At 36.0% G+C, this 27069-nt stretch overlaps 1 protein-coding gene across 2 annotated transcripts in view; it reads left to right on the top strand.

Moving 5' to 3' along the window:
• ME1 (malic enzyme 1) overlaps positions 1-27069 on the top strand; it is a 153552-nt gene that overhangs the window by 31827 nt on the left and 94656 nt on the right. For both annotated transcript variants that reach the window (XM_086876440.1, XM_086876441.1), the window contains exons 2-3: positions 8544-8677; positions 15909-16058. In XM_086876440.1, coding sequence (XP_086732566.1) covers positions 8544-8677; positions 15909-16058 — 284 coding nt within the window. The remainder of the gene's footprint in view (positions 1-8543; positions 8678-15908; positions 16059-27069) is intronic.

Genomic DNA, 27069 nt, shown 5'->3' with positions numbered 1-27069 from the left:
TGTTAATGAACAAAAACCACATCCATTGATCCAGCTCCCAGTTTGCTCATGCCTATGTTTGTTGTAGCTCCCAGGTGGGAGTGGCAATAGGGAGACAGCCAGATTTTGAGATGGCCAGCTCTGATTTGAAAGCATACAAATGCAGCTCTAGCAATTTTTCTGGTTGCTTTGGGGTTAAATATCCCTGTCAGAGTACCCTGTCAGACTAGTATGATTTTTCAATGGGATATGTAGATTGAGGAGTCAAAAGGGTGGTAGGGGCTTGATGTAGCAGCCACATTTGGGCAATTAGTGCCCAGAGGAGTGTTGTGCCTGGCTGTTGTGAGAGCCTGCTGTGCAGTGGATTTATAGATGATGCCATTGCCATAATGAGCAATGCTGGTTGTTACAATACCTTCAAGCTTCCCAGTTCTCAATAAGTGCTTATATGTGCAAATCTGAATTCGGTCTGTAGTCAATATAGTAATTGGAGCATTTTGGATTAGTGACTGCAAGGTACTTATTCTAGAGTGAGCTTTAACTTTATCCTCTAATTACCATGGATGGATAGGTGCCTGTATTGCATATGAATAACTAAATTTAGAATCTTAACTAGACCCAAACCATCATCCTACATTAAAGCGCAGCATACAATATATTTTTATACATTATTATCTTGTTTTTTTATTGTCTTTTTATTGTTTATTTGTTACTGTGTGCTCTGCTGTTTGTGTAACAGTCTTCTCAAAATTAGGGTGAGGGGAGATTATGCAATGCAAAAAGATTTTACTCTGTATGTGTATAATAAAACATACAGAAATAGTTTTTTCAAATTGGTTTGCTTGCTTACTTTCAGATAATTGTTTACCTTAGCTGTGATGTGTCATTTCTAAGGTGCTGGTCTGAATCATGCTTGTGTGTAATTACTGTACCAGCTCCCGGCATGGCTGCCAAGCTGCCCACACATTCTCATAATGAATTTGCCAAGAGAAGTCTGGTCTCCTTCTGGCCATCTGCATTTGTTTTGAGTCATAAGTCCATGGGTGTGTGTATTAGCTACTGTATTTATCTGGGCTTTATTTGTTGGAAGCTGTTTTTGACTTTCGTTTTAGTTTCCCCTGTTGACTTGACTTTTCATGTTTGCTTTTGAAAATCCCGTGGACTTAGAATTGAGCTAGGAGTGGGCTTCAGGTCACTTGATGTTTCTGGGGAAAAAAGTTGTGTGTTCAACACACTGCAGCAGATCTACAACTCTAGAAAAACAGCTTTGAAATATAAATGCCAAATGTCACAATATAGTTTTTCAACTTAAAGTGCTTGTTAAAAAGCTGTGTTTAAAGAAAAATGCATACAGCAAAACCTGTGCCTTTTGGGATTTTTTTAGCTGAAACTCGTACAGTTTCTTCTTTTTTGTATGTTCAGAGCTGTGCCCATCACCTTTTGTATATTTTTTTTAAATTTACCTTGAGCATGCCTCAGTCTCACAAGTTGTGACGGATGCCTGTGCATGAGGGTTTATCAAATGCTGTATCTAAGTTGGGTTCTGCTGTTTACACTTCACCAGTCCTCCTTCACTGGTTTTCTCCTTCCTCATCTTAACCAGGGTAGATGCCTCTCCGTGGCTGGCTTTTCAAACTCCAGTGAGGGCATTTAATCAGCAGCATTCATTGCCAATTCAGGGATCTCAGCTGTCTGCCAAGACCTATACAAGATCTTTGTGTTAGTTTCTCTGCCAGAGAACCTAATGGACTCTTAATCACTCGTTAGTATACTGATTTTTAAACCTTAATCTGAGATGCATAATCCAGAGCTAACCAATATGCCTCATGAAATGCTATTCTCTATGCTCAGTAGAGAATCTGAGCATAGTTTTGGGGAAAAATAACTTTTTTGGTAGATGATAGGTCTTATCACGCAATGACTTTTCTACTTGCCTTCTAGTAATACTTTAAATAATGTGTTTATTATAAATGGTTATCAAAGTTCTTTGCTTCTGAAAGCAAAGCTGTCATCTGTATGTGTTGCCAGAGGATTGAAACAGAAAATTTGTATTTTCATATTCAGTTTTCATTTCTTAACTCTATGCTTTTCGTCTTTGAAATGCAGTAACTTTCTGCTGTTGAACATATTTTTTCTTCTTGCCAATTTGTGTTTGTTATCTTTCTGCCTAGCCTTCATAGACACCATTTGAAAGGATTTCTTTTTTTCTCCAAAATTTTAATAACCCAGTTTTTTTTAAATTGAGACTAGATTCAGCTATATAAACCCTTCTTTTATATGTAGACTTTACAGGAAATATTCTTAAGAAGATATGTGAATCTCTAAGTTAATGCAAATTGACATTTTGCAGAAATATTTTTTTTCATCAAGTCCAAAAGAAACCACCTTAACATAAAACTGTGTCTGAATTTGCACCATTAAAAAAAAATTAATCCCTTTCCTACTGGGGTAGTTACTGTGACTGCGGTGCCTTGAGAGGCTACCTGGAACAGAGGCTAGACAGTGTTAAAGGAATAAAGTAGGGATTTACTAAAATGGCCTTCCAGAGTTACACCTTGGGCAGTACAAGAGTCCAGCTGAGGCTACACCCAAGATGGACAATGGGTCACGAATTTTCACACTTTTATGTTTTAATCCATTTACATATTGGGGTTAATTGTCCAATTACAACTTCAGGTTATGAAGTCACATGCTCCCAGGTTGCTCTCCTCAATTTGCTGTTTATACTTTTTGGGCCTGAAGCTGCAACAGTGTCCTTGGTTCTCATGCTGGAAAAGGATTGTTTTGTCTAACTAAACTGAAGAGAACTTTCTAACGCTTTATATGAAGTTCAGAGTTATATACTAATGCAGTACAGAATCTGGAAATATGAAAGCTAAAACTTAAGGCATCAACTGTTGTGGCCTAAAGCACTGGTTGCAGAAGAGATTTTCACTCAAATAGCTGCATTAGCTGTCTTTGCTTGTAAAATTTTTTGGCAGTCATGAAAAATATGGGTAGAGAAAACAGAAGAAACATCTTTGGCCATATGTACTGCTCCAACACCAATTTCTTGTCACGAAGCATGTTTGTTTTCAGCAGAATGAATTCACTATGGAGTTTGTGCTCACATTAGTTATTCAAAGTATTTCCTGGTGTATTCTGCCATGAAATGAGTGTTGGACATGGAGTATTGGAAGTATTTATCTGGTGTCTCTGAAGTCGTGTTTGGAGAATAAAATTGAAATGCTTGTAAAACTTGCTTTTTGCCTTTTCGTAAGGTGACTTTTTTAAAAAACACAAATTATATAGAATAGCTCAAAGGGATTTGCAGATCATTAAACTCTTAAATGTAGCTTGAAAACCCATATGCTCTATATTTTTATAGAGATTTTATAAAAAATTCTTTGCGTAAAATTGTGCAGAGTTGTGTATTTGGTGTGTTTATTTGGTTAGATTTTTTTTAATATTCTTAACGGGGTCTATGACATAAGGTGGCTGAAACTGTTTGCATGTAGCTCATACCTACCAGAACTATATACATACATTTTTTTGTTTCCTTAGCCAAAGGAGTTTTCCTTAAAAGAAAATAATTTTGATTTGGATTCCTCCCTAACAGTACTAATGTAGTATGAAAAGTCAAAATTGCTGAAGGCAAAAGCTTGACCAGAAAAAGAATTGCGTGCAAACAGTCATGCATACCAAAGATCATTGTTTCCTAAGGACTGCATCCAGTTCTGCAGTTGAATTTCTCCTGGAGACAATCTTGTCCAGGAAGTGGTGTGAGCAGCGTGGGATGATGTGTGACTGGCAACTAGTAGTGATGCCACTGATTTTTCATTTGGGATGTATTGAGAAAAAACCCTCTTCCTTAATAATTGGAGAATGCTTTTGGTCGTTCGGCCAAAAGCATTCATCTTGTTTGAGTGTCCTTTTTTTGTTTGTTTTTAAGAAAGGAATTGTGATGTTCTGTAGTCCGTCTGGTCAAAATATTGATTCAGATCTTGAGCAGACAAGTATTGCAGACAGCTGTGGGGTTTTCTCTGAGCTCTGTATGGCAAAGCGTTCCCTGGCCTCTGCTCAGGGATACCAACTGTTGTGGTAGGAGCCTGCTCTAAGGAGTGGTGAGGTGCCAGCTCTCCTCTTTCCAGTCATGGCAGCAGATGTTGAACATATGAGTTCCTCAGATTTATGTGCTTTTTACACAATATTGTTGAAATTTGTTAACTATACTTTTATGATTAAGGTATAGAAAATGAGTTTTTTAACAGAGTTTTTTCACTTTTTGATGGACTCTGAGATAGTGATGAACCTGCTTGCCTGCCCCCAAAATACTCCAGAGACTGTAATTTTCCTCTAGCTGTATGTTAGACCAGCAATTCAGAGATTTATTTCTCATAGGATAGATAATACTTCTAGGTACACATTCTTGCTACATCTTTCTACCTTCCTACTCATTTCTTTCTTCCCCCTTCACAGATCCAGTAGGCTCAAATATACATGTGAGTACTTGAGCTTGAGTACTGCCGTTGGTGGTTGTCTCCTGAACCCCTGAAATCTTACGAGCCTTGGTTATCTGCTTACGGAGGCTGATGAAGGAGTCAGTGAGGTAGAGGACCTTGGATGTGGACATGGTTTCCTCTTCTAAGCCAGCCTCCTTCTATGTGCTGTTAGGCTAATGCTTTTGTATGTTGACCTGGTGAGGTCGACAGGAGCAAGTGAGCTATTCTTCTGAATGAGTTGGAATTTTTTAAAAATGAAAGTTTTGATCTATTACAACAAAAGATGGCTAGGTGTTGGGAGAAATTGGAGAAGAATCCCTCGAATGAATACTGGCAACCTTTAGTGAAGCCAAATCTCGTTAATGCATGGACAGAATGCACATATTGCTTTAGTACACTCTTTTTCTAGAGACATTTATATTAACCTGGAAATTATGTGAGCTTCAGATATTCTGTCTGAAGAAAAACTATGTCAATGCAATCTAGTTTGTATTAAGAGAGAAAACTTGTCTCTGACTGTGAATAGAGGCTGAGACAGGTCTTGAAGTGTTTTGAATGTGCCCTCTGTCTTTTCAAGCAGTGCTTGAAAATCTGATTGAAAACCAGTGCAAAAAAGCTGTCTGATACAAGATGATGCTGTGCTGTTGATTCTGTTAAGTGGTTTTTCAGTACTGCAACTGAAGAAGGGTATTGACACATGTGTAACTGCACTGGAACAACATTGTAGATGAGGGGATTTGGGGGATTAGAGGTTATGAGCAGAGGACAAGTAACTCTAGTTAAGAGTGGAGTTGATAAGCCGATAGATACTATGAAAGAGTACTGAATGATGTGCAGTAATAGAAATTACTACTTCAATTACTAAACTTCACAACATTACAAATGGAGAGATAAATTCAGAATTATACATATTTGCAATGAGTTCAGTGTTTTGAAAACAGTTTTTTGTGTACAACTGAGAGTCAGAAAGGATATTTATGCCTAAGGAGCAGTTAAAAACAAACAACCCAAAAATTTGACAAAAAAGTCTGTGAGAAAGGAAGGTAATGAGGTGGCTGAAGAACAACATGGGTTTGCCAAAAGCAAACCAGGGCACATAATGAAACATATGAAACACAGCTCTTGAAGAATTGCAGGCTGAGAGGATTGATAACAGTACTTTTCATCTCTATGATGTAGATGATGCATAAAGGAGTGAATAAATCAAAACTAATAAGGCAGAGGTTAATATTTACGGTTGTGGTCTCTTGTCCTTATGCTGCTTTGAGATTGCCATTCTGTTGTTCTTTAAAAACTTATTAGTAATGCAAGCTACAGAATAGTAGTATCTACATAGTTTATAATAGTTTGGATGCTCGATGATGGAAGTCTGTCCCATCCAGGTGTGCGAAAACACTCTCTGGAAGGGAGTGTGTAAACCAAGCTGGACCTAGAGCCCTCTCTGCTGGATGGCTGGGAAACAACACTTCTAACAGGAAAAAATAAGAATTTTTATGTAGTAAAGAAAATCTGAGGCTAGTACAAGAAATATAGACATAAACCATAAATCCTACATAGTTGAAGTCTTCCCTATTATAAGAAGATGGAATAGGATACACTTATTTCATAAAATGGCATTCTCTTATTAAATTATCAGGTGATATATTTTAATGATAATTCTTTCCTTCTGAGCGAATATGGGACTGAGAGGAGAAGAAAAGAATTAGTTTCATCTTAGAAATTTGAAAAAATTCATAATATCTGTGCCAAAGAGGAATATTCAAGTCAAGGATTTTCTAACCATATAAATCCTAGGGGGTGTAGGTGGGTGCTGTGTTTTTGTAGTAATGAACCAAAGAAATTAACACTTACTATAAAGCTGTTGTAATACATGGAAAATACGTTATTCCAAGATGAAGTACTTTCTAAAAAAAGGCATTTGGCAAGGTGTAACACATGTGTTTGTTTTAAAATAAAATATATTTTCCAGTAAGAGGGGAAACCCTATTATAGTAATTATCATACATATTTTATCCCTAACGTAAAGCCAAACACAGACATTCAGAAAATTTTTTCATTCCATTTGACTAATGGAAAGAGAGAAAAGGAGAATTGCAGAGAATAACTGGATTGTCGCTTTACTGCCAGCGCTAGAAGATCCGTTAAAACTATGCAGCTCCCTGAAGTCCAGTCACTTGGAACTGATTCTGAAGAGTGCATGATCACATATGGGTTTTTTAAGCTCAAAAAAGTCTAGTGGAGATAAGAGGGATCAACATTGAATGAACTTGTGGGATGTGTTGACTCTTCCTTCTTCTGTGGTTTTTCAAGATGGGGTAGCAGCTGAAGACATTCATGACATATCTGGTCGCAGAAAGTTCATTAGGGAAAAAAAAATATTGCCTTTGTGTATGCATTTGGGGTCCTCTGAAAACTCACATGCATGGAGAACTACAGCAAAACAGCTACTGATCTTTATTAAAGTTGATTTCCCTTAATTTCCTGTCTAGGGAAGGAGAAGCACATTTTGGAAATGTTTGATGTTTTGTAAAGTGTTCATCATAAGATACTTTTTTTTTTTTGAGTCGTCATTTCACTTAAGGTAACAACTTGATTAACGATGTTGTAGAGCAGATGGTGTCGCTTTAGGGCTTTTTTCCTACTTTTTTTTAAGTCACAGTGTCATAACCACTTCAAAATTTAGATTAAAAATGTTGTAAGAAGTGTAGACTGTCAAGATACTGGAAGATATTTTAATATGTTTTTGTTCTGTAAGAATAAGCCCTATGAGGTGACTATTTCTGAGGAAAAAAATAACAAAAACAGAAACAAAAAAGAAAAACCTGTCTAACTAACCAAACTAACTGCATGAATTTATCACATTGTATCACCCACCAAGTGTTTTGTGAAAGGCAGTAAGGACCTTGTGCAAAAGACTGAATTTGTTCTCTTGAGAAGACAAGAGTAGTGAAAATGTAGACTGAAGGAAGCGTTTTGTATTTATGCTCTTGTTTTCCCTGTTTTTTTCCTGTCATTTGTTGACCCAGCTAAACAAAGACATTTTAACAGTCTGCTTATAGAAGTGGTATTAAAAATACCTCAGTAGTACTTATTCTTCACAGAAGAATTAATGCAGAAACACTATGTTACTAGTTTTTCTCTTTGTTAGATCTCAAGGTGTTTTCTCAAGTATTTTTTTTGTATAAGGAACAGTATTTTTTTATGTAGTTGTATCATTGATATTGAATATTGGGCAGCTTTCTAATAGCTTCTTTACATGTGTATACACACACAGATATCTTCTTGGTAGGGTAATACATGCTACCTAACCTCTACTGCATGAGCTTTAGATTATGCTTAAGCTACATAAGCATATTGCAGAGATACAGACAGTTCTAGTGTTAACCTACGAGAGGCCTCAAAGACAAGAGCAGATCAACCAGGATTGGCTGTGGAGCAGAACAAGTGCAGGTGGAATGGTGCTCAAGGAGAGCTGCAACCTGTCAGTGGAGCTGGCGGCCAGGGGCTGTAGTGAGAAACAAATGCATCCATTTCCTGTCTAGAAGAAACTCCTCTGACTTTTCTTCTTATCCCCTAAAGCTGTCGAAGGTCTCATCCTGTCCATCAGTCCTGCCTGGCTGTAGCTACCACAGCAGAATAAAACTACAGCAGCCAGAGTGTGTGATGCTGGTATGCTAAACCCACAGCTGTAAAGGCACCATCTTTCTTACAATAGCTTGAGTAATTTCTGAAGATGTTTTAGGCAGATCGACCTCATTAGAAAGCAGAAAAATGAGTGGAGTGAATATATGGCTGCTTTCTTCTTCAGTTGTAACTTAGCAATTTTGCAGGTGGTGCTCTTGTGGTGTCAGGAGGCGTTAACTTGTTCTGTGCTGGGATGGAGTGATTTTGTCTGTGCAGGCCTGTCTTCTTATGGCTCAATAAAACCTTTTCCCAAAATAATTGCACAATTCTAAGTTCTGTTTAATTTTAAATAGATTTTATGATGCTGATTTTACCCAGGCTATGATACACTGCAGAAGTTTTCTTAAATTAATTATCTCATTTATATATCTATATGTGTTTTTTATTTTTGTTTTTCAGGGCATGGCTTTTACCTTGGAGGAGAGGCAACAATTGAATATTCATGGATTATTGCCACCTTGCTTTCTTGGTCAAGATGCTCAGGTTTATACAATCCTAAAGAATTTTGAAAGGCTGACATGTGACCTAGACAGGTAAAGTATGGCTATGAAACTTTGTCCTACTCACCAATTCCCAAGTCACTTTTTTTTTTTGTATGGTAGTACAGATGAAATTTATGAATATTTTTTCAGTAGTTTTTCTGTGGTTGTTGATTATTGGGAATCCTTAAGCTAAATACATATTTTTGCTGGAAGCTTTCTTTAAATAATCAATTCCTACTTTAAAATTGCAGTCTTCCAGAGCTGTTCACATGAATTTTCTTTGATACAAAGGTCGCCAGAAGTAAATGATTCATGTGAAACTAAAAGTAATGACTTAACATGCATATGGATACATATCCATCAAAACATAATAAATTTGTAAAATGTAACTAATGCAACTAATATGTAACATTGTGTTGCTGCACTTGGGTATTTTTAAGGAAAAAAATCTGGGAAGGGCTTTAAATATTTACGAATACTAAATTTTTTTCCTTAAATAACTGTATTTAAAAGGCTCTAGAACAAAACACTCTTCATGTCTTCCTCCTTTGCCACGCTCTCCTCTGTTGTGGGATGTCTTTCCATCAGTATGTAATACATGGCTTCTAGGTGCCCATCTGTTGGTGACAAGGCTTTTTTATAATTTAAAGTTGCCACAACCTTTGTTTCTTACGGAGTCAGAATAGGATGAGGCCAGCCTTCCTTGCAGAAGAGCTTGCAATTGTGTTGTCTTTTGTAGGTTAACTGTTCTCCAGTGCTCTCAGGAAGGCCATTATCAGTTATTATCACAGAGTAGTAGCTTCCCAGGCTAGAATGAGTCTGAGTTCTTGCATATAGGAAAGTTTAAAATTTCATTAAGCTCTCTGATTCAACCATTGATATTACCATAGGAGAAAACTTTCTCTGTCCTTCTGTCCCCATCTCCTCCTTAACTCTGCCATGAGGTAGTGCCTTCATGATACAGCTCCTAGTTTCATGTGTTTAAGGACATTTGAGTCAGTTCCAACTGTTTGTTTCAGCTTGGATTGCTTTAATTTCTCTTCACCTATAACTTGATAACCAGAAGAAAAAAGGTCTTTACCCCATTGTTGTGTGTGTTTTTTAACTACGAAAAAATTCTGCACTTTCTTCAGGTCATAGCATAAAAACACTCCTGCTTCTCAAAATATCACAGATAGAATGTCACAGGTCTAGTGATTCAACAGCCAAAAGGAGATTAGCAGAATTTCTTAAAACACTGTATTTCTTAATTATTTCTTAAAATAAAGTTTTTATTTTTTTTTAGGAAAAAATTGTGGATATTCAAGCAGCTTTTTGCCAAAATGAAAAATTTCTTCAGGAAAGGAAGAAAGAATTAACTATCAGTTTTAAATGACAGAGTATTAAAACTTTGCATTCAAAGTTTTAATGTGCCTTTTGAACTGCAATAAAACACTGAATGCTGAAGTTTTGATTGCAGTGGGAATAATTAAATAAAAATTACTGTCTCCAAGTATTGTGGGAATACTTTGCAGCTATCTTTATTATGTCAAAAAAAAAAAAAGGAAACAAATCTGTCTGTCTTGAGCGTGGGGAAGGAAATTTTTTAAAGCATATCTTATCCATGTATGATAGATACAAATAATACAAAAGTATAAAGAAATATAATATGGTTAAAAATAAATGTAAACAAAAGGTTTTCCAGAAGCCATTTGCTTCAGATAATTTTTTTCCAAAACTACCCCTGTTGACATTAAGATCTGTAAATACTTAATTAAACAAAAACTTGATGTCCTTCTTTCCCACCCATGAGTCTTCTTTGGCGTTTTCTCTTTTTCAAATACATAGCTGAGTAAGAAAGAAATTTGTTTCCTGCTCCTGTGACCAGACATCTGTAAAACAGAAGCGCTAACATTAAATTATTCCACCCATGTGTCTGGAACACTAGACTGTAGCTTGCCATTTTATACTATAAAGTCAGTTATTATAATGCCTGCTTTAGTATAAAGGTTATATTGTATCGTGCAGCTTTGCAGCACAGATTTATTCTTGTTAATTCAGTTTTAGCTATACAGTTCAACTGAGAAAACTAGCAAGTCTTCCATTCACAGAAAAATCTTGCAACTATTACAAGTTAGGGTTTTTTCTCACTAATGTGTCCACTAGTCAGAATACTTCAAATAAGATCTTAGTAATTAACACAGGAAAAAAGTGTATAGCTGTGTTTATTTCTCAGTTTTATTCTGTAAGTGTGTCTGTGCTATCTATCAGCTGTAATTTTTGGTCCAGGCATTTGAATCTTCTCCTTTCCTTACAGTGTGAATAAATACTATGGGCCCATTTGTAATGCTAGAGACTCTGTTGTGGTGTCTCCATCCATGGGAGTTGTTTTCAGTTCATCTAACTGAACGTGGGCCTGGGCAAACTGCTCTAGCTGACTCTGCTTTGAGCAGGGGATCAGATTAGGCAGTCTCCAGAGGTCCCTTTCCAACCTGAGCTAGTGTATGCTTTCATAACACAAGTCCATAGTACTTAAGAAACAAGTTTGCAGGCATAATGTTGGATCAATGCAAATTGCGTAAATTAAGTCAGATTGTCCCTTAGGAATATTAAATTATATAAATCCACAAGTACCCCCTAAACTGAATTTTTTTCTTTAAGAAATCTTATTTATACTCTGTCTGAACACCTAGCAGATTTCAATTGACTATTCATGCCATGCATGTTTTGATTAAAAAATACTCTCCTCATGTATTATTGGGTCTTTATATAGCTGTGATGTTTTCTCTATTTTTTAGCAAAATAAAACTTAGTTACATGCATAGGTCTACATTTAAGAGCACTGATGGAAAGACTTGGTAACATTTGCATGAAGAAGATACTTGTTTTTAAGTCTGTAAACATTGACATCTTGGGCTCCTTTGCAGATAAAAATCTTCTCTGAATTGAGTGTGCAGAAATTTGCATGTGCAAAATGTGATTTGCAGGTGTGTTTATAAGTCAAGTGTCTGACAATTTAATTGGAGTATGTCAGTAAAGAGCCTGCTTGGAGAACATGTGCATTACATGTGGTGAGCTCAGTCCCCCTCTGGTTTCCTATATTTATACTTGTATCAAAGAATTTTAAAGAGTGAATGTGATCCTGCCACAATTACTCCTCGAATCTCTTCTCTCATGAACAATGTCAGAAACTTTGAACTGGAACTTGAAATCTCAAGTGCTCCATGTAAAGGCAGGTGCTCAGGGACAATCTTGTATAAGAGCATGCAGTTATTGTCTTCTACTGACTGTAAATGTCCTAATTCCAGGAAAACCCCCATGTTTCTTGCAGCATGCATCTGGCATAATCTTTGCTCCCATAGAAACAGCGATTGAAAAGAGATGAAGGGAGGCTGTTGTTTTTCTTCTACAGCTTGGCAGTAGGTGTATACGTGTGTGTTACATCCAAATACAAAGGTTTAAGTACAGACATTTAGATATTGCAGAAATTACCTTATTTTTTAATTTTTAAATTTTAATTTTAAATTAAATTACCTTCATTGTTAATACCTTAAACAGAAGGCTATCATCTGATGGAACATAAATGCTATGTACGACAGCATCTTACATTGGCAGGATTGGCCTGGTTTTGCTTGGGAAGTGGGTGTGTGTAAATTCATGAAGCCAAGTTGATAGCTAGTACCATGGCATGACATGTTTTGGCACTGCTCTAAGCCGTTGCAAACCTGTGGCATGAAATTGTATTCTGAAATACCAGAAGTTCATACACAAAATGAATGTGGAACAGCAGCAAATCAATTGCCTGGTACGCTTGGCAAAAGGGACACCAATAAGAGGAAAAAATTCTATTCCGTTAACTTAATTTGGAAAAGCTGTGTTGGATTCTGCAAGTAATTTATTTTTTTTTCTCCCCTGTATGTTCTTAATTGTCTTTCTTCTTGCTCTGTATTGATACTGAAATTGTTGCTCCTGGCACGGTGACATCTTCTGCCTGAGCTTCTCTTTCTTCAAAAAGTCACACTGTAAAATGTTACACTGGATATGTTAACATTAGGAGGGGGCCATCAAATCGCTTTTCCAGAGAAGGCCATCTTACTTTGTTTTTTTTCTTAAAAGTTCCCTGTCTTTAAATAATTTTTAAATAGATACTGGTGATGCAGAGAAATAGAGCTAAGTGTCTTACACAGGTTAAAAATTATAGCCTTTCTTCTCACTTTCTTTATTTACTCTAATATTTTTTAAGATCAGAGCAAAAAAGTGTGGCATTTGTTCTGTTTACACGTATCCATTTTGCCATGTAGAGTGTATGCCAGTGATAGTTGGGCCAGTTATCCTAAGAAATTATTAGTAACTGTCTGCTAGTTCTATCAGTTTTCTTTTTGGTTTTGGATGATATGTGGTTTATATCCTTTTGTTTCTACTGTATTTAATTACCTTCATAATAGCAGACTAGTATGAAACATTCTTAGGTGAAGTAAGGGCAAGGGGTGGCAGAGTGACACACTGAAATTTGAATGCTTGGCAGTCTCCTCTGTATGACTTGCCAGACCTTGGATTTTTTCCCTCTGAAACTCTTCCCTGAAATCTTCATTCATGACTCCTTGTCTGAGGACAGATAATATTTTTCTCCCTTTTTATGGCACAAATGGTTGTTTTCACTGTTTTATTGCTTGTTTTCATTATGTTTTCAGTTAAGTGTGGGCTTCAGTAAAATATTCCATTAAATACTGAATTTTAAATACATTTTTTTAATACAATGCTGAAAAGCACTTAATGCTTTTAGTTGTGTAGATACTTGGATATTACTAAAAGATGCATACTTGTTGTCTAATGTATTATAAACAGCCCCACATTGAGTATGAAGCACTTTCGGTTTTCTCATTTAGAAAGAATTTTTGAGAAATCTGATACCCTTAACTAAGCAAATTACAATGTTGAGAAAGAAGACATATACCTGCCACTGAAAAAGTAACCTTCTGATAAAAATTACACTTCTTGAGAAATATTTTTTACTTTTTAATAGTATTTCTTATACTGATGTAGATATGATCAAGTATGCAATATTTAAAAATATAAGTAGAATGCAATTACTCCTTTTGCAAGTTCTTTAGTATATCATAAATATAAAAGTGGAATGATAAATATAAATAAGTAAAACCCCAGTTTAATCCTATAGGACAGTAAAAACTAAGTGGAGAGTTTTAACAAACAGGTTTGCACTTTAAAACCCCTGAGGAAGCCTTTTTTTTTTTTCATTATGCTTTTCATTTCTTCTGTAAAAAAGATTTCTTTACCCTGTTTAAAATCTAGGCTTGATCTGATTAATAAGAAAGGTATTTCGTGCTCTTTAAGTAGCCGCAACTCATTTTAAAAGAAAGTGATAAAAAAAGAAAATACTGGGGACTGCTTTGGGATGATGCTGTGGCTCACATGGTGCTTGCAGTGTCCATATAGAGTGGGAGCCAAAAATAAGCATGATATTCTCTAACATCGCTTTAAATGTTCTCTGAAAACAAAAGGAATGTCTTCATGTTTATTCACAACTACATGAGCAAGAACTTGTATTTCAAGATAAGTGTTGGGGTAGTCATCCTCAGGAGAAAGTTGTTAATAAAGAAAGTGCTCTGAGAATTCAAGGACATTGAAATATATGCTATATCATAATGAAATACTGGGAAAATGAACAGCTATAGGGAAATGTAATAATATGAAAGAAGATTAGTATGTATGTATTTATATTTGTCACTGAGGACTACAAGGGCAGGATATAATTTAACTTGGAGAACATGCAAAACCAATGTGTGAGATGGAAAGTGGTTCCGATTGCCTCACGGTTATGGTATTTAGAGAACAAATGCAACTTTTTGTTTTCTAGATCTTTATCTGTTTAGGGTTTAAAACACCCTTCATGACACAGGGTCAGGGATATTGCTTTGTCTCATTTCTGTCACCTCATTACAGTCACCAACTGCCAAACTGGCTTCACTTGCCTTGCTCATAGTGCTCGTTAAAGGTTTACATTACAGATCCCCAAAAAATGCTTCCCTGATATACAGGGATAGGTGAGCTAAGCTTGAACGGGATGCATTCAGATTTACTAAGTTCTTTGTCCAGTGGTTACCTGACCATATTTGTGTCTTCCTAAAGAATGAGTTTGATTTCATTGGGGCATGTGATGCCTAAGTATGCAGAAAGAAAGTTTGCATGAATAATATTTAAGTACACAAATCTCCAGAGTTTTGGAGTCTTGTGTAATAAAATGATGGGCATATTTAACTTCTTGAGTGTGAGTAATTAGTAATCGGTTGCAAATTTAAAAAAAACAAACCAACCTACATAAATTGTATACATAAGTTAACGATTTTGTGTATACCTATTAATATGAAAGACTACTTAATTTTTACAGCAATACTTAACATTGCTAAAACTAGTGAATAAGACAGGTAAGGTTTAAGACAACTAAATTCCTAAAATTTAAGTGTTCACGCTTAGTGACAGAGTTATGTGAACTGGAATAACTTGAAGTCACTCATAGACTCGTATCATTTGTCACGCTCAGCACTGCAATTTGGCTTGCTGATTGGTATCTTGAAAGAGTACTGTAATTATTCAGTGTAAGAGTGATGGCAGTCAAAAGTAGGTCAAGCTAAACATTTTTTTCACTCTTATTTATAAGATTCTTTTTTTCTCATTGGTTTTCTTTTTCAATAAATATTGAACTTCCTCAAAATTTGTTTTAATTAGGAGATATAACATTGCAGATTTCATATCAAACAGACTTAATGGATGGAAGGCCATGTGTGTATGCTTTGTTTTCAAAAGCTTTGTTTTTCAGTATTTATTTGCAGTATTGGTCTGGATTTAAGATAAATATCTATTGAGGAAAGAGCATGCAAAGCTTAATATTTTTAGTTCTGTTTTCTTCGGGCAAGTGAGTAAGCTTGTTTAGGTTACATTTAATGCTGGTCTCATTTCAAGTGGAACAATTGATGTACACAGATAAGGTTCTGACAGACCAAATCCTCAGTTGCAGCACAGTGTTTTATACCTGAGAGGGATTAGCTTCCTGAGTATGTAGCACTTGACAACTTTGTGATGGTTTCAGGTTCTTTGTCTCAACCAGTTTGTTATGCTTTGTGTCTGAACCATTTGTGCTATTAAGACTAGGAATAATTTAAATATTGTCAATAAGAGAGAGGCTGTTATAGAACAAACATAATTTTAATTATCCAAACACCAGTATATTTCTAAATCTACTTTGTGTTCCCTTGATTTCTGTCTAATTATATGTAATTCTCCACAGATACATGCTGCTAATGAGTCTCCAGGATCGAAATGAAAAGCTTTTCTATAAAGTGCTGGCTTCTGACATTGAGAGGTTCATGCCTATTGTTTATACTCCCACCGTGGGACTAGCTTGCCAACAATATGGCTTAGCATTCCGGAGGCCAAGGTATGTAAGTTTATACTTCAAATAAAAGTAATTGTATCTTTTTTCCTCCTGGCAGATTTCTGCAGGGGTTTTCTAACAGCTGCATGTAAGCCAAAACTGCAATAATTGAGATAATTCAAGCTACACTTTGGTATACATTAAACAATAATTTGTGCATTTCTTATCAGTAAGAAGGCAAGTGGTTGGTTGAATTGCAATAAAACATAAATATATTTTAATCTAATTAACTGATTATAACTATTAAATTGCATACTATATGTACTGTATTATACTGTATAGTGTAACTATTATACTTTTAGAATCCTAGCTGCATACTAGAACACTGGAGAAGAATGGAACTTTAGTTTTAGATTTGTCTTAGAAACTTGAAAAGCACAGACTTTTGCCTATATAAATATTATAAATATATAAATTATTATTATTATTATTGTTACAAATTCATATAAACTATATAAATATGTTGTATTTTATACATACACACATATATATGTGTGTGTGTAAAAACAGTATGTATACAAACTAAGGATGCATTACATATGTACCTACTGATATCTTAAAAATTATCAAAAATCATCAAAGTACCTGTTTCACTGCTTAATAATTTCTTGCTTCATAGGTTGGTTACTGGAGTGCTTTTATTCTGTATACAATATCTATATTAATAGAATGATGAGGAAGTGGTATAAAAGAAGGATAGACATTCCTGTTTCAGTCTGCCTCTTGAACATCAACTCACAGAGTTTGAGATTTATGGTGGTTGCTGTTTGAGAACGTTGTGTATATCACTGACTTCACGTGCAATCTGGAACACTTTGGAGCCTTCTGCAGAGTTTTTCTGGCAAAGAAAGAGAGAAATGAGCTGCATGTGCGTAGCTCTGTTAACAGAAATAGATTTTTTACAATGAAGGCATTGATCAAAAGTAAGAAGCTTGCAAGATGTAAGGGAACAAATGACTGCTTAAAAATTCTTCAACAGGAGATACTTGAGAGAGAGCTTCAAGGTTTTGTTCTTAATGTGAAAATCATTTTGGCCTTGTGGCTGACAGAATGAGTCAGGACCATCTGGTCAACTGCAGAAAACAAGAATTCCCTCTTCTGTGCACATTAAAAAGTTCAAAAATACCTCAAGAATCCTTATTTAAACCTGTTTAATGATCTGTGGCTTTTAGGTGCCTCCCTTACTAAGAGAAGTTATCTCCTTTTTCCACCTCAGTATTTACCACCATGGTGATTTTATTTGCCTTCCAGGAAGTGCTAAATGTGTCTGGAAATTAAGTCTTTGCTTACCCTGGTCTCATTACCCCATATTTTGATATTCATTGCCATATAAAATATTTCACAAGGAGCACCTCTGCCCATGCATATACTTTTCCCTTTCTCCCTAGAAGAGTGATGCATGTGTGGAGAAAAATACCTGGTTTAATTAGAGACATGGAATTGTTAAGTTTTTGAAAGACCTCCAAGGTCATTGAGTCCAACTTTTGACAGTATACCACCATGTTAACTAAACCATAGCACTAAGTGCCACATCCAGTCATTTCTTGAACTTTTCCAGGGATGGCAACTTCAGTCCCTCCCTGGACAGCCCGTTCCAATGCTTAACCACCTTTTCAGTGAAGAAGTTCTTCCTGGTGTCTAACCTATAACTCCCTGGCACAGCTTGAGACTATTTCCTCTTATCCTTATAAGGATATAAGGATATCCTTATTTTCCTCTTATCTTAGCTGCCTGTGAGAAGAGGCCAACCCCTGCCTGGCTACAACCTCCTTTCAGGCAGAGAGTAATAAGGTCACCCTGAGTCTTCTCAGGGCTTAACAACCCCAGCTCCCTCAGCCACTCCTCCCACCACTTGTGCTCCAGACCCTTCAGTTCTTTGGCCCTTCTCTGGACAGGTGCTCCAGCACCTCAATGTCTCTTTCACAGCAGGGTTGGAATTAGATAATCTTTAAGGTCCCTTGCAATCCAAATCATTCTGTGGTTCTGTGATCTTTGACAGACTCTTTCCTACTGAAGAAAAATATCTACAATGCAATCTTCCACTGTGCTGTTACAGAGATACGTTTTTTTTTCCTCAGAAAAACCTTTTCTATATTATTCCAGAACCAGCTATGCAAAGCAACCAATATAAGTTAGTTTGAAATTGCATTCTAGACTCAGTTAACGTATATATGCCAGCATACCTCATAAATAACATCCTTCATGAGATGGATGGAGAAGAAAATATAAACATTAAATTTAATATTCAGAAGGCAAAAAGGAGTAAAAGAGGTAAGATTTAGTCTGGGCTGTATTGTCTTACCATTTTGATTGATTTTATTTTCAAGAAGTTGCAGTCAGGGAATAAGGTATGATCTGATCATACCTTAAAAAAAAGTTATTGTCATCTGTGAGACTTGTCTGTATCTGCTTTATGCTGACTCATATATAAGTCTTTACAGATAAATGACTATTTTTCTTTCAAAATGATTTTTTTATTTCAGAATATTTTTAATACTGCCTCTCCCCACAGCTCAGAAAATGTTTGCTATTTCATAGTTTAATACAGATCCCATTAGAAACAGACTTGGAGGCCAGTAAGTTAATAATTACTGAGTTGCTGCAGATCATATTTATCCCAATGCAGTTTGCAAGGCAGTGTCATATTTAGTTTACATCCATAAGGGTTTTTTCCAATATTCAATATCCAGTTAAACTTCTTTGTGTTGTGAAATGAGCTTGAAGAGCCTGGCTCACAAGTTATCTCTTGAGGCAAAGAATAAGAAAATTAATTCAGACTCCAAAAAGCAGGTTTCTCGTGGAATCATTAAATGAGATCATCTTCTGTGATTCCCGTATATGTTTTTAGAAGACTTTATGGGCTCACAGGATATGCTTACAGTCACAGAAGGACTCTGTGGCTCAGGAAAAGGTTTTCATCCTGAAGCAATAGTTTGCAATTTTAGAATAAACATTCATGGCTGACCAGCTTAGCTGTCTGATTAAGCATCATTTATCAAGAGAACTGCCTGCAAACTAAGTTGATTCACTGGTTTGAAGCTCATCTGTATAACTGACATTTGTTTTTAATATTGAGACTCAACTCAAGATTGCATTACTCACTCTGAATATTTAGCTTTAAATCTGCCAGTTTAATGGATAAGAGTAGTATTGTAAAAGTAAACAGTATAGATCTGATAGCAGATCTGTAACATGCACCTACCTAGACCACATTGTAACATAAACATAATTTAGAAGACCAGTCTCTCTGGTCTTCTTAACTGCTGAGGAGGATGAGGGAAGAAAGGATCCTTTAGGGATTTGGTCAGAGAAGGAATTTTGACCTGTACAGATAGAAAGAAGCTTTGGGGGAATGTAATGCGGTTCTGCTTCTATTGTAATGCTCACACTATCATTAAAAGCATTTTCTCAGAATCTCTACTAGGTCACTTCTTGATTCTATCCATCATTTAAATTTCTAAAGTAAAAAATTCTTCAGTTGCATAAGGCATGTACATACGTATGACAGATTTTGATTACTTACCAAGAAATATTTCTATTTCTGAAATACAACAGTTCTTTCATCCAACAAGAATAAATATGGGAAAGCTCAATGGAAATTTCCTCTAAGAATACAAAACTAACTTTTTGCATTGTATAGAGAACATCCAGGAGTTTAAGATTCTTGTGTATAACAGCATTCAGAAAAAGGAGGTATACTTGCCAAGTACTGCTGTGCTGAAAACTTTGGACATTGTTAAAATGTTAGGTGATTGTTTATACATTGCCATTCCTAGAAGGAAAAGCCATTTCAATCAGAATATGATTGCACTACACAGGCACGGCAGAGTTTTCTGAAATAACGTCCCAGTGCAGTAACAGACTGTCAGGCTGACTAGGAACCATTTTTAAAGCAGCTCTATTGGGTCTGATGCAGTCTCTTCAGAGGCAAAGGCTTTGAAATTGTTTACCAGATATCCTCCTCAGTGAAGTGCGTGGCTGACTCAGCACGTAAAAATCTAAGACTTAGTCCTTTCCTTATATTTCTCAAAAAGAATAAACTTATTTATATTTATTTTCTGTATTCAGCTTTACAATTATTCAGATGCATGGTATTGAATGCAGATGTTGCAAATATGGTTTCTTTTTTTTGTTGACAAATGCTGAGATTGCCAACTGCAAGACAGCATCCCTTTTTAATAAAGAAAAGAAATAGAGAATGGGGAAATATGTATTTCCTGTGACAGAACATGCAAATTGTTAGACCTTGGCATCAGAAGTTGCAGTCTACTTGCCAGTACAAGGTTGATCCTGTGGTACATTAAATAATCTTTTCGTGGTCTTTAATGAGGCTTTTATTGGAATTATTTTTCTTAATTCTAATGGATGTCTGTGACATCCAAGTCTCTTCAGAATCCAAATTTGGTTTACTGGAGGCCAGAAACTTGTCAAGTACTCCATGATCACATGAGCCAAGAAAGTTCACTTCCTGGAAGTTTTTTGAGACTGTCTCTCCTTCAGATGTGTGATGTTTTCTTTATTGAGACTACTAGAATGTCTGGATTTATTTCACATAACTTTTTCACCAGCATAACAGCTCCCTTAGACTTTTTCCAGCACAACTAGATGTTTTTTCATCCCCTCAAAAGCATGTATATGTATACATATGTTGGTTTAGGGACTTTATTAATCTAATTGTTGCTCTACATAATTATCTTAATATCTTCATTTAGTTAGGAATTATTATTGTGTAATATAAAATTATATTAAAAGACAGAAGAAAGCACTGGTTTCACAGTTATTTTTCCTGATATTTTCTTCTCTGAAAACCATATAGAATTTTAGTCTCTAAATAGAGAAAAGGAAATATGGAGGCTTTTTAACCAATCTCTTGTAAGGTCTTGGCTGTGAAAGCAGCATATGAAATCAAAATGTTTTGCAATAAAGGCATAACAAAAAAATGCATCTTTGAAAATAGACTGTTGTAATTCTGTTCTGTTGAAGGACCTGTTGTGTATTAAAAACCTGGTTTGGTTGGCAAGTTATTTTGGAATATTTCAACAGAGAAGTAGTATAGCTGTAGCATTTCTTTTAATTTTAGACAGTGTTTATCTCTATGGCTTCTAAAACCTGGTGATGATAGCAGTTGCAACCTCTCACCAAACAATTTTGGAATTTTTCACTTTTGTCTTTTGTGGAGATGACAACTGTTGACATACTCCAGGCAACCTTTTTCTTTCTTTTTTTCTTTCCCCTGTGTATAGCCTTGCCACTGAATTGGTGGCATCCAGTAATTTTACTTTCTGGCATGATTCTGATCTGCCAGAATCTTGATGATTACTTTTATCAAGCTAAAACTTAGCTTAGCATTCTGTGGCTTCAAGGTAAGGCTTATAGCATCTTTCCAGCAAAACATTTGCCCTTCTCTGAAAAACTGGAAAAGAAGAATTAGCAGAATATTGACCTTCTTTCTTCTCCTGGACTGTCTTTTAGATTGGATTGTGCTGAAGTTGTATTTAACTTGGTCTGTCAGCAGACAGTAGTGCTGCTTCAGGGAAAGGTGTGAGGATCTTACACAGATGTTATTGGGCCTCATTTTGGTCTTAGAGTGCTTTGCAAATATTAAGCCAATTTCTCACTTAAGAAGTTATTGAAGGAAAAGAAGTTGTGTCTTGATTTTTGAAAATGCTATGATATTCTTCAATTTATATGCATGTCATCATCTCGTCTCTCTAAAACTGTTAAATTCATGGCTTTTATAATATTTTGGCAATAGGTTTCACCATTTAGGTACAGTGTAAATTTTTATCTTTTTATTAAACTTTCACCTGAGAATAAAATAATGAATGATCAGCCTGTGGCAAACTGAGAGTAGGTAGTCCTGACCTAGCATTATGAAATATAGCATCCTCCCTGTGGCAGGGTTTTTTGTATGTACTTGGTGCTGGCATAATGTAGGTATAACCTACCATAGTTGGAGGGGGTGGTATTTACAGAAGTAGCACTTGGAGTTATTCTTCCATTTAGTCTTGTCTGAGTTGGAGCTTTATCTATTATTAGCCTCTTCCTGCTCTCGTAAACTTCACACATGATTTCTTGTGCAGGTAATATTTCAGGGAGTTTTGATCACGTTCATAAAAGCTTTATCCTAAAGCACATCACAAGCATGGAATTTCTGGCTTTCAGACCTAAGTTTGTAGGTGCATTGCTCTGTTTTTTCTGGATGGAGTACATCTTGGCTGTGAGCAGGAGGAAATGAGGCCATCCTTTCTCAAAACATGACTCTCGAAATGTTTGGCAGCAGTCAATGTTTGGTCATTCTTAACAGTCTTCTAAGGAAGACTGCTAGCAAGATTTAGTGCTCTTTTACATCTTTGGTGGTTTCTGAGCAAGAGGGCCAAAATTAAAATAGTGGCTATGTCTTTCTGTTCCCTTGTTCCCTTCCTTCACAGAGTTCTGCCTATTTTCAGGGGATCCCTCTCCTCATTTGGCTTGTACTGTTGTTTTTTAATAATTCCTACTATCTGTTGTGTGAGGTTAGAACTGAATGTTCTCCTTTCTCCACAAATCTGGGGGACTTTTCAAGAGCATCTGCACTTTGAGCTAATGGGAACTTAGTTGTGTGGATTTTGGCATATGATTATCTTCTCATTTCATTATATACTACTGAGACAGTCCTCTGAAACAAAGAAGTTTCATACAGATGATTTTCACTAAATGGGAAAGACAGTTTGTGTGACAGTTAGTAACTCAGTATTTATTAGAACCTTCTTGTTTCCTTTACTGAAACAGTCATCTAGTGAATCTACGTGCAGAAGACTGGACAAAAAGTACATGGTCTCAAGTGAAATGTTACTCTGACTAATCTTTTCTTTCTAGTGCCAATACCACATAAAAGGTAGGCTATATCCTTTGCAACAAACAAACTATGTATCTGCATTTTAAAATAGATGTATTATTTTGCTACATTACAATTTCATATCAATAACTATGACTTGTATCAATATAAAACCATGTTACTCTTCAATGTCTTCCTATTTTCCTGAAGTTTTAGGGAGATTTTGATTCTCTGCCAGCCTGAAATACTACCTTCTGGTTATAAGCCCCTTGATTTCCCAAAGCAGTATATTCCTTGATGAAACGTACTTTAAGGGCAGAGATTTTTATTTAGATTTCACACCTCTGCTTGGCCAAAGATTCCAACTGGCAGCACTAAAGAATCAGGTCATACAGTACAGGAGAGGTCTACTTAGCTCTGTCTAACTCTATACAAGCAATATTTATCTGCTAAAATTTTCCCCTCATGAAACAGCCTCTGTAAACCTGACAGATTTTTAGTTTCCTTCCTAACTGTCAATATCATTTGACCCCCAAAGCAAACCTTTTAAGAGTAAATTTCCTTTCCGTAGGAGAACTTTAACTTTCCTTAGTTCAACACCTTTTCAAGGCCTATCAAATCCCATGTAGTGTCTGCAAATGAAGTCACTCCATCCTTTCTTTTGTAAAGAATGATAAAGTATAGTTCCCTCCCTTCTGTCTTGAGTGGCCTTGGGGACAGCCTTGAGGCTGTAGCTTGCTCTTGACAGTAGTTTGCATATTGTATCCATTTCCATGGACTGGGATTCTGTACCATTCTAGTGCTCATTTAGGACAACCCAGACAGTGACTTGTGCCACATGAACAAGCAGACAACTGAAACAGACAACAAACACCTTGCAACTCATTGCTTCGGAGGTACTAAGAAAAACGCGGGGATATCTTTCTCCCTATGGAGAGGGCTATGCTGTGGAGGGGAAAGTGCTTACTTCCAAATATCAGTGGCATAAAAAGTAAATGGTGTTGCTGCTGTGTTTGCAGTTAGGTATCACCAGCAGTAGGGATTTATGCATTGCTAGCATGAGTTTGTAGCAGACGACTGTAATAATCGACTGATAAACATCTAGTGCAGGTTTTTGTTTTAATATTAAGATCTTAGAGGAATCCTATCCTCTCCTTCTATGCAAAGAGTTTTCCATGTCCCCAGTAATTCCTGATGTTATCATCTGATACTGCAAAAGAGATGCCAGTGATTTAGAAGCGTTACACTGCTTTATTAACTCATTCTGTCTATATTCCAGCCCATGCCCAAAGGATGTTTTCCTTTAGGGGTGTGCTTACGCTGGAGTTTCTCCAGCTCCCATTTTCTGTACATTTGTTGCACGTCCTTTGGCATCACCCAAATCCCCTGCTTACACATTCAGCAGCTTCTCTGTTCAAAATACTCTCATTACTCAGCAGTCCAACATTGTCTCATTGTTGCATTTCTAATACAAGATATTTCGTAGCTTTAAAAAAAAAAACAAACCTACAATAATTCCTGTAACTGTATTTGGTAAAGTCTGAAAGAGGAAGGAAAAACCCTAGCAAAATCACTGCAACTCTGCAGTAGCTTGGCTGTTCTAACATCATAGTTTTCTGTCTCTGTCTACAAGCTTTCTAAATAGATAGTCAAGTCTTAAAATGAAAAATCAAAAGTGAAGACAAGGCATAAGTATTTTCAGCCTTTAAGAGCAAAACAAATGGGATGATTGTGTGTTGTAATGTATCTTGTGTTTCTCTATATTCATGGCTAGGTCTTTTGGTCCAGGAGCTTTTCACATACTGCATTTGGGTGAGCCATATGCATAGGACTCTTCTGAAAAAGACAAGAAAAAAGTTTTGGGATAGAAGTGGACCCTTCTATTTCTTTCAAGGTGCTTTCATCTCTTTTAGCAAAGTTTTACAGCCACATAAAATTGTTTTCTTATGGTCCCAGCTCAGTAAAAAATGTCAGCAGTATTAATTATAATAAAATAAAAAGACTAGGTCATAATAACGTTACTCAATCTATTGTAGAGTAGCAGTAACATCATGTCATTTGCAGCGGGGTGGAGGAAGGTTTGTGAGACATCTGACATCCTGACTACTTCTCTTTAAGTGGTGGCACTGAATGTCAGTTCTGCTTCTTTGGCTAATGAGTTTTAGGTAATTAAGCCACATGCAAGAAACCCAGTATCTTTTAGAAAATGGTGGCTAAGGGCCTGCTGGGACCATAGATGAAATAGATTAATGTGCATAAACCAAACAAAGCAAGTTGTTTTTGTAAGAAAAGCAAGGATTTCCAGCTGAAGACAGACAGTGGTATGGAAGGCTTAAATCAACTGGCAGAAATAAGGGAAACATTTACTGAGAAATACAGAAAAATAAAAGAAAGCTTCAGTTTGTGCTGAATGAGAGCCCATGCCTTTGGCACAAAGATGGTGAAAAGCCAGTTCTCATTTTTGCTTCTTCATTCCCAAAGTGACTACTTTTAACATGAATTTTGATTAGTCTTAAGGAAGAAGGGAGTTTAGGAAGTCTCACAACTTCATTTTAGTACTCCAGTATACTGAAATTAACTATTGTTTTTGGGATTCTGGTGCAATTTTCCATCTAAAGGAAGAGCTTCCTGTTCCTGAGATGAAGCTGTAATGTAGCTTACAGAGACACAGCAGCACATTTCCATTTCAAAAGTTCACAGTATTATGACAACTTTGTTGTATCAGAGGGTATTTTTGGCTGCTTTTAACTTTTGTCTTAGTGTTCTGTAGATTTATTCTAAGCACATATTGTGCTTAGAATATACACATATACACAGGTTATATATACGAATATACACATGTGTACAGGTTTGCTGCACTGTATGTAGGTTATTCATACAGCCTGTTTCAGGCAACAGTATGTCTGAGAGTTTCCCGTCATCCAAAAGGAGCTTCTTAAACATGACATGTAGATATTATCTCTGGCAGTGAAAATATGGAACATGGTTTGCTTTCTGTTCAATTAATAATGTTTTTTTTTTCATTAGTAAGCAGTATATGAGCATGGGGAACTTGTAATTCTCAAGAAAATAGTGTATTTAAAAATATTTCCATTTTGCCTTATTTCTGTTTGCTGCAGGCAATGTGCCTCTTTTTACTTTTACTTTGACACTTACCGTAGAATGTAGTGATGCTCCAGTTCATGCATGGAAATGGGATTCTTATTGAGGGTTGTTGTAATGTCAGTCACTTGATGAATGGTTTGTTCATTCAGTCTTCCAGTGAAACAGCTGTCATCTTTGAAAGATGACGTAAAATATGGCATGTAGACTTCCCAAGGCAGTGTCCTCAGAAAAACTTGTGTGCTTTTTGACATTGAACTCGAGCCTTTGATTCCCTTGAAGAGGCTGGAATCTCCCCAATAACGTTTCAGAAGCATTTCTGTTTTGACTGCTAAATTATGCTATTTAAATTCTTCATCACCCCATAGGGCTGGCTCTGCTCTACATCCATTTCTTACCCTGTGCTTCGTTTCATGTATTTGTGTAGTGAAGACCAGCAATATTAGGTTGTGTTAGCTGGGATCAAGCTGCGTTTTTTCCCAAAATGTTGATCCTGACTTCACAAAATGAAAAACTATACATGGGGTCTTGACTGAATTTTTGTAAACAGGAGGGGAAGTATAAGACTGTTTGCCTCTGATGGATGAGGTTGATTTTTAGCACAGTGGCCAGATACATTGCAGAGGTTTAATGCTCAAAATGTTTCCTTGGGGTTCCATCTATTGTAATCATTTTCTCAAATTTTATGATAAAAACTTCTAGTAATTTTTTTGTTCTTAAATATATTCAATTCCATGTAATTAAAAACACTTTTTATAGGTAATACACATATCCTGGGTTTTTCTGGAAAAATGTTAATATTTATTCTGTGAGCAAATTTCAGAAAACTGTTATGTTGGAGCTTTGTTAACATCAGATTACATAAATCTTAGAGTAATCATGTTGCTTCTCAGTTTCTCCATCTGAGATAGAGCCGGACCTGTAGGTCTTTTCCCCATGTTAAAAGTTGCTGTTATTGAACATAGTACTAAAAATTTGGTCTGTCTCATACATTGATTCATGTTGTAAATTTAACAGAAAGTAAGTACAGAAATAGTGCTTCTCATCAGGTTGCTTATATTTTTAAAAATGTGAAAATGGTAAATGGACATGTCA

The sequence above is a fragment of the Cyanistes caeruleus genome, chromosome 2, assembly GCF_971803275.1.
Source record: "Cyanistes caeruleus chromosome 2, bCyaCae1.hap1.1, whole genome shotgun sequence".
Lineage (NCBI taxonomy): Eukaryota > Metazoa > Chordata > Aves > Passeriformes > Paridae > Cyanistes > Cyanistes caeruleus.
This window is presented reverse-complemented; position numbering and strand designations above follow the sequence as displayed.